The 13,043-nt window shown below is 38.3% G+C and overlaps 1 protein-coding gene across 1 annotated transcript; it reads right to left on the bottom strand.

The window, feature by feature from the left end:
- Positions 1–2,182: 2,182 nt before the first annotated feature.
- Positions 2,183–12,678, bottom strand: LOC131284969 (uncharacterized). The gene is made up of 5 exons (XM_058313828.1): positions 12,598–12,678; positions 3,653–3,876; positions 3,421–3,563; positions 2,509–2,650; positions 2,183–2,417 (listed from the first exon to the last, which is right to left on the bottom strand). Exons 1-5 carry the CDS (start codon positions 12,676–12,678, stop codon positions 2,183–2,185), a joined length of 825 nt encoding a protein of 274 aa, XP_058169811.1.
- Between the last annotated feature and the right edge of the window lie 365 nt (positions 12,679–13,043).

The following is a 13,043-nucleotide window of genomic DNA, read 5'->3' as shown; positions in this document are numbered from 1 at the left end:
CAAAAAAGTCAGCACACGTGATGTTATTTTTCCGAAAAATGAATCACACGGTCTGGTTGCATACACAAAATTTATCGTTTACTGATCAGAACCAGCTAAAATATGCCAGTTGGTTAAAAAAGCATGACTTGAGGGAACGGAAAAGCTCTTTATGAATCCTTTCATGTGATTATATCCGCCAATAAACATCACAAGAAAAGAAAGATATCAGACCTATGTAAACAAACAAACACGCCTTTCGTAATGGAGCATACAACCTCCCTCCTTCCTTCTCAAACTGCTCTGAAGGACGGACGATGCACAGGCAACATTTTCCCCTATGTTATCCATTATCGACCAAATTAGAAATATAAAGCTCTCTGGATGCTGACGAATCTTAAACTATGTATTTTCTCTTTTTTCATGTTTCGATGATCGTGTTTTTCACAACTTATACTAAACAGTGTGAGATTTAATTCGGTCAACGAATTTTGAACCTTTCTGTATGAAGCAACATTTTTTGCATGGAGCGAGGCTTGATATACGTATCTACCCGTGTGTGAAAATGCCGAAGCCACAAACATCTGCGAGAAGAATTGTGAATGTGTTGTTGTTTTTCATAAAAAAATTAATTTATATCCAAGATGCGGTTGAATGATAAAGACGGGATTTTATTGCGATGAAGCACAGAACATGTTATCTCATGCTTAGTGTTGAATACATGTAAGGAATTCTGAGTAAATCAAAGAACGTTGTTGGTGAAGGCTGGCAATTGGGAAAGTTACGGTAAGCTTTTCGGGGAATTCGCGTGAACAAATCATGGGTTTTTACGGTGGGAAGAAAAATTGCAACCTTCGAAGTCCAACGCCTGTCTACTGCTTTCGGTTGGCACAATGCCGAGAATGAAATCGTCAGGGAAAACGTTTCTCGACACCAAAAGACAAGAGGCGACAATGTACAAAAAGCAAATACCCTACATAAAAAACGAAGTGAGTGTCGATTCATATTTTTAAACGCAGCTGCTATGATACTATGTAAAATTTGAAAATTCCACATAATGTCGAATCTTTTTTTGCAACGCAACTGTTATGGCACTATGTAATTTTTTTTAAGCTCTCCATAAAGAAGTGAGTATCGATTCATATTTTGTAACGCATCTGTTATGATACAATGTAAAATTTATTAAATTCTCCATAATGAGGGTCTCGGATAATGAAAAGCAGGTTTTGTGAATTGAAACTGTTTCGAATAATTTTTAAGCCAGTACGAGCAACAATTTTCAATTCAGCTAAAAAAACAGATGAACGCTCAATTTTCGTTTGTTTCAAAGTATCTACTATTAAATCAGTGTTACAAAGAAAACTTACCAGCTTCAGTTATGTATAATTTTTGCAACAAATTTATTCAAATTCTAATTTGTTTTCATATAATAAAGAAAGTTCGTTGAAACTAATTATAAATATAAACTATATAAAATAATGGTCGTAACGTAACACTTCTTTCTCAATTTAACTTTTCAAGATATCACGCAGGTTCGAGATATTCACTAGAAAACATTTGTAATCTACGTAGCTCTCGGACGTGTTTCCAGGAAAAAATAAATTTATAGTGTTGTGTAATACACTTCTATAAAGATCAGCAACAGCTTTAAACAACAGCTCTATTTAGCTTAAATATATTTAACGGGATGAAATGTTTTCGTTAATTTATTTTCTAATAAATATAATTAACATACATATTATGAAACTTATGAGTAATACAAAACCAAATATTTGACTCTGTTTTACGGTGAAACCCTCGTTGGTACATACGTAGCCAGTTTACTTTCCCAAAGCATACAACTAACAAATTTTCACTCCTTAATCCATTGTGAAGAATAATATCCTTACGTACCACAAAAATTCGTCCATCGTCTCGGGCCTTGCAAGAATCGCACTGGTTAGTCCACGTGCTAGTAATTCTTTCAAAAATTTTGCTTTCCCACATCCTTCCCACTTCCCACCAACGATTCGAAGAATCCCTATCAGGCCAGATTGCAACCGCAAAGCCGATTACGAGCATCTCTTATCCTTCCCCGGGAACGGCGCCCGCATTTCGTTTGCCTCGTTTCACGATTTCACCTCGTTAATGTATTTTTTGTTGTCTTGCTACAAGGTTCATTTCCTTTTGAATTCGGTACAATTTTCACGCACACCACGATGATTTACGGTGAGAAAAAGTTCCCCACCACCGGTAGCAGCGAAAGCCCAACGGAAATCCCCAGAGTGCCTCGGGTCGGCCGATCGGCCGAGCAGATTTCATGCTCGATCTTATCACAGTTCGCAAAGTGTCGGTCCGTGGAGAGCAGCTTGGCTACACGACGCAGGAAGACGGCAGAATCCGGCCGGCATTTGTACCGGGCGCTCTGGTACACGCAGTTTTCGTACGCATAGCGTGCGCTGACAGTAAAAAATAACAAAATCAAAATGTAACGCAGACGATTCCGATTCAGTGTACATCATGGATGACGGAAGTCATGGTTTCAGTTACCAGCAAAAGTGCATGTACTGCAAGTTGAAGGATTGTTCCGAAGTCCGGGCGATCTCCACCTTCAGGATGTCGACAAACTCCTTCGAGCACTCATCGAGGTCGTGGTGCACATGCTGGAAACATCCCTTGTGCCAAAGGAACTCTAGAAAGGAATTGCATGCAAGCGTGTCAAATAAAATGGGTAAGTAAAATGAGAGAAGGACAGTAGCAGGAAATCAAAGTCGGAGGCTTAAGAATAGGGCACTCTTTAGTTAAGTAAACTGATAGTTTCATTCTTTTCCATAGAGAAAAGGTATTCTGAAACGCTTTGTTTGAGAAAATGGGAAGCTATGAAAACAACCCTGTATCAAAACCAGGCATTCCAAGTCGAACATGTTAACAACCTTCACAACATTTGTTTTTAAATATTAGAACATGTTATAATAACTCGTTACGCCAAGAAAAATAAGATAATGAGAATTTGTTGCTAGCTAGTCTTTTTTCGTATAATCTAAATACAATTTCAAACAAGATGGTGTTATGTGATTTTTCAATCACCTTCCTTGTATGATTGCCACTTATATAGTATCTTTTTAGAAGACGTATCTTTTAGATAGTATCTTTTTAGAATATTCGTTAGAATGAAAAGAAGAAGAAGCCCCCTGAAAAGTAGACTGGCGTTAGATGATTTTGAAGAACAAGGTAAAAATACTTAAAGTTGGTCCGATATTCAATTGTCTGACATTGACTGCCAGTTACTGTAGTGCTAAAGGAGAGTGAACGTTATTGCTTGCGAATATTCACTTCACATCATCCTTGTTTCTTGGAAATTGGACTCGACACTTCTATTTCATTAAATTGTCAATTCTTCCGTTGCGTGATTTCTCAAATTCCTTTGCCCGCAAGTCAAGCCTACATTTGTCCTCGTCCTACCTTGCTGGAACGCCCGGTCCCGGCAGAGGAACGCGTACAGCCGCTTCGCCCCGTACACCTCGTTGTCGATGATGAGCCGCTCCTTGCCGTCCACGCACACTTCCAGGTAACGCTCCACACACTGCATGCCCCGGTCGAACAGGCTGTGGGAATGAGAGAAACAGGACAGCGGAATCAACTTCACTTCCGGCTACTCCCGGCGTGGGCTACCGTGGATTTCGTTCGTACGCACACGCAACGGCTGCCGATTTGCTCCACCGTTTCCGGTATCTGTACACTGTGCAGCAGCTCCACGGCAACGCTCGGCGTGTAGTTATGGAAGCATCTGTCCAGCAATTGCGCAATCTGGCCACACACTGGTTCCGGGAAGGGTTCGGGTGTGTTGTTGGATTCTTTTGGACGAAATGAAAGAGCGAAAACAAGGCAGAGAAAAACAATAAAGGTTGTGAAAACAATCTGGGTTTCCCCAACAGTTGGGCAATCTGGTGCTGAAATTAATGCAAAAGTTGATTAGCACGCCATCAGTTTGACGGAGCTGTGGTGTTCCAGCGCTAGCGTTCCTGAGGCCAACTGTTTGTACCCCGGAATGGTGGAATTATCTTTTCTAAGATAAATAAGTGATGAGCTTCTAGCGAACTGTTACCACTCGTATTGATATCCTCAGAACCTTGTTAAATACTTGTTAAATGTTAGTTTCAAACCATTTTCAGTCTGCTATCGTAACTCGTTCGCGTGGAATCGCTTCCGGCGTTTCATCTAATTGTTTCTGAAGAGGCCGTCATCAGAAGTTCTTTTGACGATTTGAAAAGCGATACTGCATTCCCGATAAAAACATCACTCAACGGCAGGCAGGAACATATCAACACCAGGCTAAGCATTTCGCATGAAACAATTTTACAGCGTGGAGCAATTCACAGGCAAAAACGTACTGGAATTTCCGCACTATAGCAACGCAAAAACGCGTGTTGGCGTACAACGGTGGTCTAAATTGGAGCTAGTGTTAGTAGTGTTTATACTGGGGCTCTGAAACGGTAGTCTCTGTAGAATGTTGCCGAAATGCATGATCTATCATGATCGCCATAGAGCCACTGATTGAATACGTCGCTTTAGGCAACTTTCAACGCTAACCGCTCGCAAAAAGTGTTTGGGCAACCAGGTTAACCCTGTTGCCGGGCGAAGGTTTCACTGATATTCGGGTACGGGCATTGTGATGGCTGTGGGTGTCTGTCTTCCATTCCCGGAAGATCCCACCCACCCCTTCTCTTCTCCGATGGTGTCGACTTGTATTTCCAAAATAACTTCTGGCGTAATAAATTCCGCTACGGTAAATCCACTTACAGCGAGACTTCGAATGGATCATTTATGTTGTTGAGATATTTTTTATATCTCACTCAACTAAACGTTGACCAACAACAGGTGCTTACAACATAAAGTGCGTGGGTTTGAACAAAAAGCCATTCTTTCTGCTTGATTACAAAGAGAGTGTAGCCCTTGCTAAGTAGCATAAGAAATACAAAAAATTGCACGCTTCCGCTGCCATAATTCATCGTGGGATGTACACTCGAGGAAATGGTAATCTTTGCCAAACATTGTAGATCCACTTGGCATTAGGTTGGCATTAGATGGGCTAAAAAAGAAAAACGAAAGCAATTTGCGTTTCACTGGCTCCTTCCGGTGGATGGGTGCACCGACAGATAAAGAAAATCCGGGAAAATATCACCTACAAAGAATGTATTAATATTTGAGAACTTCATCTGGCATATTTTAACGGATGGTAGATGATTTCTTTTTCTTAATGTTAAGTTTAGGTGTGGGAATGTGTGGATGGGGTATTTTTTACGTTGTCTTGGTTTCTGTTTTGGCTCAGAATACTTTCATCTTTACAGGGCTTTCATTACGCTGACGTTTTATGTTTCGTACCGTACGTTGTTTTACATATACGCACTTGATATATGCATTTTAATTTATATTGGCGTGGTTGAAATTTTGTGTGTAGAATAAGGGGCTTAAAGATGAAAATATTACCATTCTTTTTTATGGTGTATAAGGCATACTTTTTTGCGAAATTAAACATTACGGTAGATTGCACGTTCTTGACTGTCATAAGGGAAAAATCTCTTTCGCAATGAAATTAATCAATATATCTCGAGAATACTCGGAATCCGCTTGACATCGTCTGTTTGTTTTCTCCTTAAGGGTATAATTGGATTTTCTGGAATACTACTGCCGACTACAATACATGCGAGCACTCGCATATAGTACGTTTGAGTGATACTGTAATTCGCAACGGATAATGATCTTTGCTGCTATTTTGCCAAGAAACCATGTTTGTGTATATTTTTCGTGGTGGTTTATCTCAATTGCGTCGTTTTTATTTTTATGTATCCGTATTTCCGTTATTCGTGTTTTATAGTTATCGTTTATGGTGCAACATTTTGCATAATTATGAACTCTTTTCATCTACACATCAGTTTCGATTCGCATTAATAAACATATTTCGAAATGAAGGAGAAAGCAGAGTAATTTTTTTAAATCGCTATCCAAATAAAGTATTACACGTTTTAACTTCTAACCTAGTAACCTTCTAACTAATACCATTTTTATAATAACTGAAATAATGCTGACATGCTTCTTTACAATTTGTCAACAGATTCTAAGAAAACTGTCATCAACTGGCCTGTTTTCGCAAAAGATTATTCTGTTTATCTTGGACCTTTCCTGCATTCCGCCGCTCGATGCGTCTGCCGCATGGTTGCGCTGAGTTATGGGACGATTTTATTAGGCTTCACGGCCACCTTAGCGCGGCTTGCTCATTTTCACCCACTGTCCCTAAACCATTAGTCTTTTCCAGTCATCCATTGCCCCGTGGGACATTACCGGACGCGCCAAGGTTCATTGAAATCCATTATGATTGCTTTTTTTTGCGTCCCCTCAATTTCACTCCCCGCGGGGCACGAGGATCACGCGAGGAAATGTGTGTGTGCCGCGTTTTGGGAGTGATAAACGTGTCACATTTACACTTCACGAAGCACTACTCTACTTACCACAGAATGAGCCGGAGAGAAGAATGCAGGAGCACAGAAATATCCTTATTATGGCTTTGTGATCCATTGTTTTATTTTGACTGTTTAACCAGAATAGTTGGTATTGGTAGTCAATACTGCTTTGATGGTTTGTTGATTAATGTTCCACGCCAATAAACATCTAAACCTCACAGCACTATGCACATTAACGATGCATGTTCTCTATAAGGAACAGAAAAGACGTACGCCAGAGAACACTTGAGTTTCTTGTTTAGAGACGTGAAAGAGGAACCGTTTCGCGAGGATTCGTTGGCCCGACTGACTACTGTTGGCTTGGACCAAAAGATCGGTAGTCCTGGGATGTGTTGTAGTATACTTAAATGAACATTCCCTCTCAATGTGTATTTTGGAGCTCACGGTAGCTCACGAGCGCGTGGCAATGCGAAGTGTCTGCCGAATATATTTGCCATTTGAGTTAAAACGGAAGCGCATAATATTTATTTTGAAAATATTTACTCCTGCAGGCATCTAATAAAATTAAATATTGCTTGGAATCTATGCAGCGCTAGTAAACACTAGACAGAGTTCAATTCATCAACCGGCTGATCCTAACAGATGGATGAAATGTAAAATCTATTTTTTCGTAGTTTTAGTTACGCAGTACCTGGTTTGAATATTAACAAATGGTACGTCAAAATAAAACGAAACATTTCAATGATGCATAGAACCAGATTTGTTGGAGAATGTCAAAAATCAAATTTACTGCAAGAATGGTCAAATTATCCATACACTACATTTTAGCAGGATGTCGTATTTCAATCACGTGCCGTCCCGAGCCGGATGAACGTGCCATGCAATGAGCTGCTGGTGGTTGGTGTAAAAAATAAATTAGTTCAAATGTACAAAGTAGAACATTTGCTTACGCGGGCTCTTTTTTGGGCGGTAGGTGCCGTTTCGGGTGGGAAAAATGATGTCCACAGGCAATAGACGCTGTTTGGGTTGGTCAAACAACCCAGCCCTGCTTACTAATATGCCGGAAGAAAGAAAGGTACATAATTTTACGAGAATTGAAAGCCTGTAGGTTAATTAAAATTTATAGTCTCCTGCGGGTCGGCTGGTGGGGGACATTATGTTGTTTATTTTTTTTCATGCAGAATGTTTTTGCCTCATTAAAAGTTTCTCCTAGTATTAACCGCACCGCGGGAAATTGTTTCATTAAGAAGCGCGTAAGTTACACTCTCTCTTACAACCTTACCAAATTTGGACACGTCTTTAACGGTCTTTCATGTTTACAAACAAGCGTTTCCTTTTGGGGCGTAAATAACTGAAATTAACATTCCACAATATTTATTTTTTTTGCATGTTGTGTGTTTGTTCAGAACAGGTAGCCTAGAAATGCACAAAAAGATTCTTTTAAGGGTCAGGAAAAGAAAAATATGGTCAAATATATTTTCCATGTTGTCCAAGCAATTTTGTTATTTCTTGTTTTCCATTTTTGCTGTGATTACTTGTCGATAGGTGGAACTGTGAAAATAAACTTTTAAAGAATTCTCCAGATCTCAGCATCATATGCAGGCGAGAACTCACAACAATCTAAACCGTAAACTCGGCGTGTGAACAATCGTCAAATATTATTTGTTATTCACAACAATGTAAACAGGACGTGATTAGGTTTCGCAATAGAAGATTTTCGTTTCAGGGAAAAAAGGGTCTAGGGAAGCTGTTCAATTTTTGCTCTTTTGGAAAATAAGTTAATCTTGGTTGACTTTTTACTTTTTTGCGAAACATATTTCAAATAAGCATGCTGTTTTGATGCTCAAGTTTTACTCTCTGAAAAATAAAATAACCTAGGATGTTTTTTTTTGCCTATGATGTATATATTTGCAATGTGCTAAACCAAAAGGATAAGTTTGTTAAGCATAAAACCAGGAAGTGGTAATATTAATATAGAAAATCATTAAAGAATGTTGAGCGAGCAGTGAATAATTCCTCTGTAACAAACCGTTCCCCTAATCATGAGTGGAATGTTTTCCGTACACATCTTGTTTACCCTGCTTTTGCTTACACATCAATTTCCTATTTCAATAGGCACCTTCCTTTAATGTTCCGGCAGATCGTGAGAGAAATGGTAAAATAGAACTAAATTTAATCACACTTGGCAAGCAGAACGATGTCCGCGAGGAGGAAGTTTTTTCTACGAAGGTAGACAAACTTTTCCACCGTTCCCAAGTGGCACTGAACGATAGATGTCATCTTCATTTTTTACCATACATGTCAACGCAGACATAAAGTTGAAGTAACTTTCATCGCACCAGGACGTGTATGTCCTTCCCCTTCCCGGTGAATGGTTTAGAGTGAAATTAGAATTGGCACCTATTTTCATCATGTGTCCATCACGTTTCGTTCGAATTTTCTCAGCCTGGGGTTGCTCCATCATAGTGATGATTTGACTGTTTGTAACTCGGCGCAGAGGACACAGAGGGTTGAATGAAAGCTTTTGTATATTAGCTTTTTAAGTGGCTTGTGATTTGAACCTCTTCCGAAGCTTCGTTTAAATGTCACCTATTTTGAACAGGTCTGTGTCAATTGAATTAATTATATAGCTGGTACGTTGGTGAAATGCTTAAATTTCTCACGACAAACAAATATTTATAGAATTGGCATTTAGTTTACTTTTACATTCTACTCAACATAAACAGCAACTTTTGCTTCAATTAGTCTCAAGTTTCACAACTTTCGCTGCAGTACATATGTGATGCTTGCTGAACTAAAGCGATTACTATTGATAGGTTAATAGTTCTATCATAAAGCTTTCATTAATCATTGGTATATGGTTTAACGAGGCATGTCTCTGACAATAGTTGAATTCGTTTGCGTAACAATATTCGTAAAATTTAATTAGCGGTAGCACCATTCAAAGGGCGTCTTTTGAGGCACGGTAGCTTATATTACGCAACTGGATGGTAACAAATCATTTGAATGTGACGCGTTGTGCGCTTTTCATGGTTCATGGATTTAGAAATGTGATAATGTGATGCTCCTAGGGGGTTATTAATAAGAGCGTGCACCTTACCTAACAACAATAAATAGTTGCACATAATTTTAGACATTGCTAATTGCATTATTTGAACTATGGATGCAGAGGTTGAACAATCTATTCTGAGGCCCTAAGCTGTGGGGTCACCAGAGCCCTCCAGACATTTCTATTACCGTTAATACATCTATACCAAAGACCAAAGTTGGTCTTATCTTTTTTAGCTTGTAATCTATTACAAATTTTCATATAGTTTTTATATTTATCAATATGAATAAATTGTAAAAAGTAATCTGTTATGTTTGCTAACTCGGATACATATCTTGTAACGAATATTAATTGAATATACTTCGGAAATATCAGGAGAAAAAATATTCTTATAGTTTGAAACCTCTTTGATAATTTCTGATTAGATTTCGATTCAGATTTGATTTTCTATTACTTTTATAAATTCATTAACAGTATGATGTTATACGTAATTGACATTTCCTTATCCACCGTTTGAGATGAATAAAGGGATATGATGGATTCGAAAAATACACGAATTTTCGTTCCATTTTCCTGTTGCGGCATATTTTTGCTTTTGTTGGTTGGATTCTTTCTTTTATCGTGGTTTCGAATAAATTTGCTTTCGTGATGCATGAAGAGGGGAAAAGGGGCTTGCCTGGGCCAATGGTGTGTCTAGGATTTTACCTAGCTCCAACGTCAATCACAAATGTTGAAAAGAACCAGCATTATTATGATATACTTGAGAAAAGTGGGAAAAGTTTTCTCCGGTTATGCGGATGATAGACAAGCGCAAGCTGGAAGTGACACGGATCAACGCCAAGTATGCAGTATGTACAATATATACGACATTGACTTTAATTAAATTCAACGAAAAAAATGTTCTTGTATTGTTGAATACAGTGATTGTCCAATGGATGTTAACAATTTTAGTAGAAAATCATGCCATTATTACAAATTCGAAACCATAAATCTTTACGCAATGAACTGCTTAATAAAATTACTGAGAAACATTCAAAAGCTTGGCAACAATTTTCCCCACTGCAAGTAAGCATTTGGATGGTGTAAGTGGTTATGACCAGCTGCAACTGTTATGGAAATCGAAAAAGGGCGAAAAGAAACCAACGAGAAATTAAAAATAAAAACAAACGCACACAAGAGAGGAGTTCGTTGAAATATTAAACTCCTCATCCTCTTTCTTCCCCGGATTCGTGCTCTACGCGGTTTACCACATGTACCATCTTTAACAGCGTGAGACGTTTAAGGGGTGGTAGGTAAGAGGTTACATTTAATGTTTACTCTGTTGTCTACGCATCGTTCGGAGATTCTTGCAAATAATTCAGATTAAGTATATCCTGGAACAAGTCTTTGATGTTTCGTTAAATCATAAGCGGAATGAAACGAGTGTTTTTTTCAAGGCAAAATAAACTCAAATTTGAATTGAAAATGGAAAATAAGATCAAAATTTCAATGGTATAATGGCAAGAAGTGATTACTGTGCATCGTTTATGTTAAATCTTTAAGTCTCCTCGCAATAGTACTTGTTCAACAAATAATGAGAAACTCCGAATTAAATTGTAAGAAATGAAGATGAAATGGAAAATATACCGTTCCTCAAAAGCAGACACGATTTTCCGTCGCCAATCCTGATGCTCCTTGAGAAATGAGTGCCACGATGAAGCACTATTGAGTGCCCGAGCGCGAGTTCGTAACCGTCGTTCGGCCTAAGGTCGTACGGTACACCACGTAATGAATTCTCGAGACGCGAATTTATCGTTATAATAGGATGCCAAAGGACGACACGCGCCACAGACCGGTTTGTCGTCGTCCTGCGAACGGTAATATATAACGTTTCCGGGTGCCGATGGCTCCCAGCGTCCAACGAGGACACTATACCCCGGACCTGGACTGTAGGTGTTGAGTGTGGTCACGGTCTTAGTGATGGTACCAGCCGCTCTGTCGGGACATCATCGCTTCTCGTATACGTGACAAAGAGTTGTACTAAGTTGTATTATTTGTGCCACATGGTTTGTGATGGTTGTGAATATTTAAGGCGTTTGTGGAGCTACCGTTAGCGTGCTTTCTACACGATAATACCCTTCCGGTGAGGTGCACAAGTAGTGTGTCGTATGGCGGTGAAGTCAATCTGTGCCAGTAAAGTCAATGACGTTACGGCTGTTGATCATGATTGATTGAACGGTGTCTTGGGCGATCGTCAGTGGCAAGAATCTTAAGATGTATTACCAGATATTTGCCAAGGAAAAGACATATCACATTATGGAAAACAATATTGGTGTCATTTGTTGTTTCTGGTGCATATTGTTGGGAAGTAAGTGCCGAAAGTGAAGTCAAGTGTCTTATGAATGTAAAATGATAAGTGTTTCGATTACGATGTATACCAATATTTGTTTTAATGCTTATTGCATTGCTAAATATGGAATCTAATTTGGGACCTTTCAAACTCAATGTAAATAGGGTAACATAATAAAAGTTTTGGATTGTTAATTTGTTTTATGCCGCGTAGCACTTACTTTTACAAACGAAAGTTCTACAAGTTTATTCGAAAAACTAGATCGGTTACATTTACTTCACAGCAACTATCCACTGTACTAAGTCCACATAAACCACAAGCAAGATCAGATTTTTACATATCTTTGATAATTTACCTATTATTAACGATTATCGAGAGATTACTGTTGCATTGAGTATAAATATTTGTTTTCTTTTTGAATACCTTGAAATCCAATTTATTTTTTCCCAAAATTCGGTGTAGCTTCAGAAAAACAATTTTAAGAAGAGAGAATCAGTACCTGTGCTACGATCGTTTCTTTCATGATTGTCATTATGTGCATTGTAATATCCATCAAAAGGGCTTCATCTCGTGGAAATTCGATGGAGTTCGTAACGAATACTATTGATAAAATTCGGATGAAAAAATTATAAACGTTGGATAGGCATTTCGTTTTTGTTTGGATCAATCCATGAAGTTGGTTCATAGAATTTAACTGAAATCAATCAAATTCTCTTGAATTATCGCTGAAAGTAACCCGTCGGTATGGCTTAATAAGATGTTATGGATAGAGAAATGCGAACTAATTGTAAACTGCCACTCACAGTGACCGGCATGATAAAGTGTCCATCTTGAAGTTCCTTGATGTTTACTGAATGCTTTTGTTCAAATCCAAGGAAATGCATTGTGATTATTTTTTACATCTTGTTTAGCATATCCTTTATAATAATGATTTATGAATTAGTGAGAAAATAAACAGTTTAGGTTTAAGAGAAAAACACAAATATTCATTGAAAAATAGAGTGAAACCTTATGAATACCTTAATCATTTAATACCAATGAATTTCGGACAAAAATTCAATTCATGATTTTGTCTTTTTATAATTTTGAGTAATTTTTCTAAAAAACCATATAGGAGTGTATCCAGTTATGGGCCTAGTTACGTTTTTCGCATTTACTTCGCAGTTTAGTAACTGTAACTTTTTTTTGTTCACAACAGTGCCTAGATATGATCACCAATGATGGCTAGAAAGCTAGAGAGCTTAGCAAA

The sequence above is a fragment of the Anopheles ziemanni genome, chromosome 3, assembly GCF_943734765.1.
Source record: "Anopheles ziemanni chromosome 3, idAnoZiCoDA_A2_x.2, whole genome shotgun sequence".
Taxonomy (NCBI): Eukaryota; Metazoa; Arthropoda; class Insecta; order Diptera; family Culicidae; genus Anopheles; species Anopheles ziemanni.
This window is presented reverse-complemented; position numbering and strand designations above follow the sequence as displayed.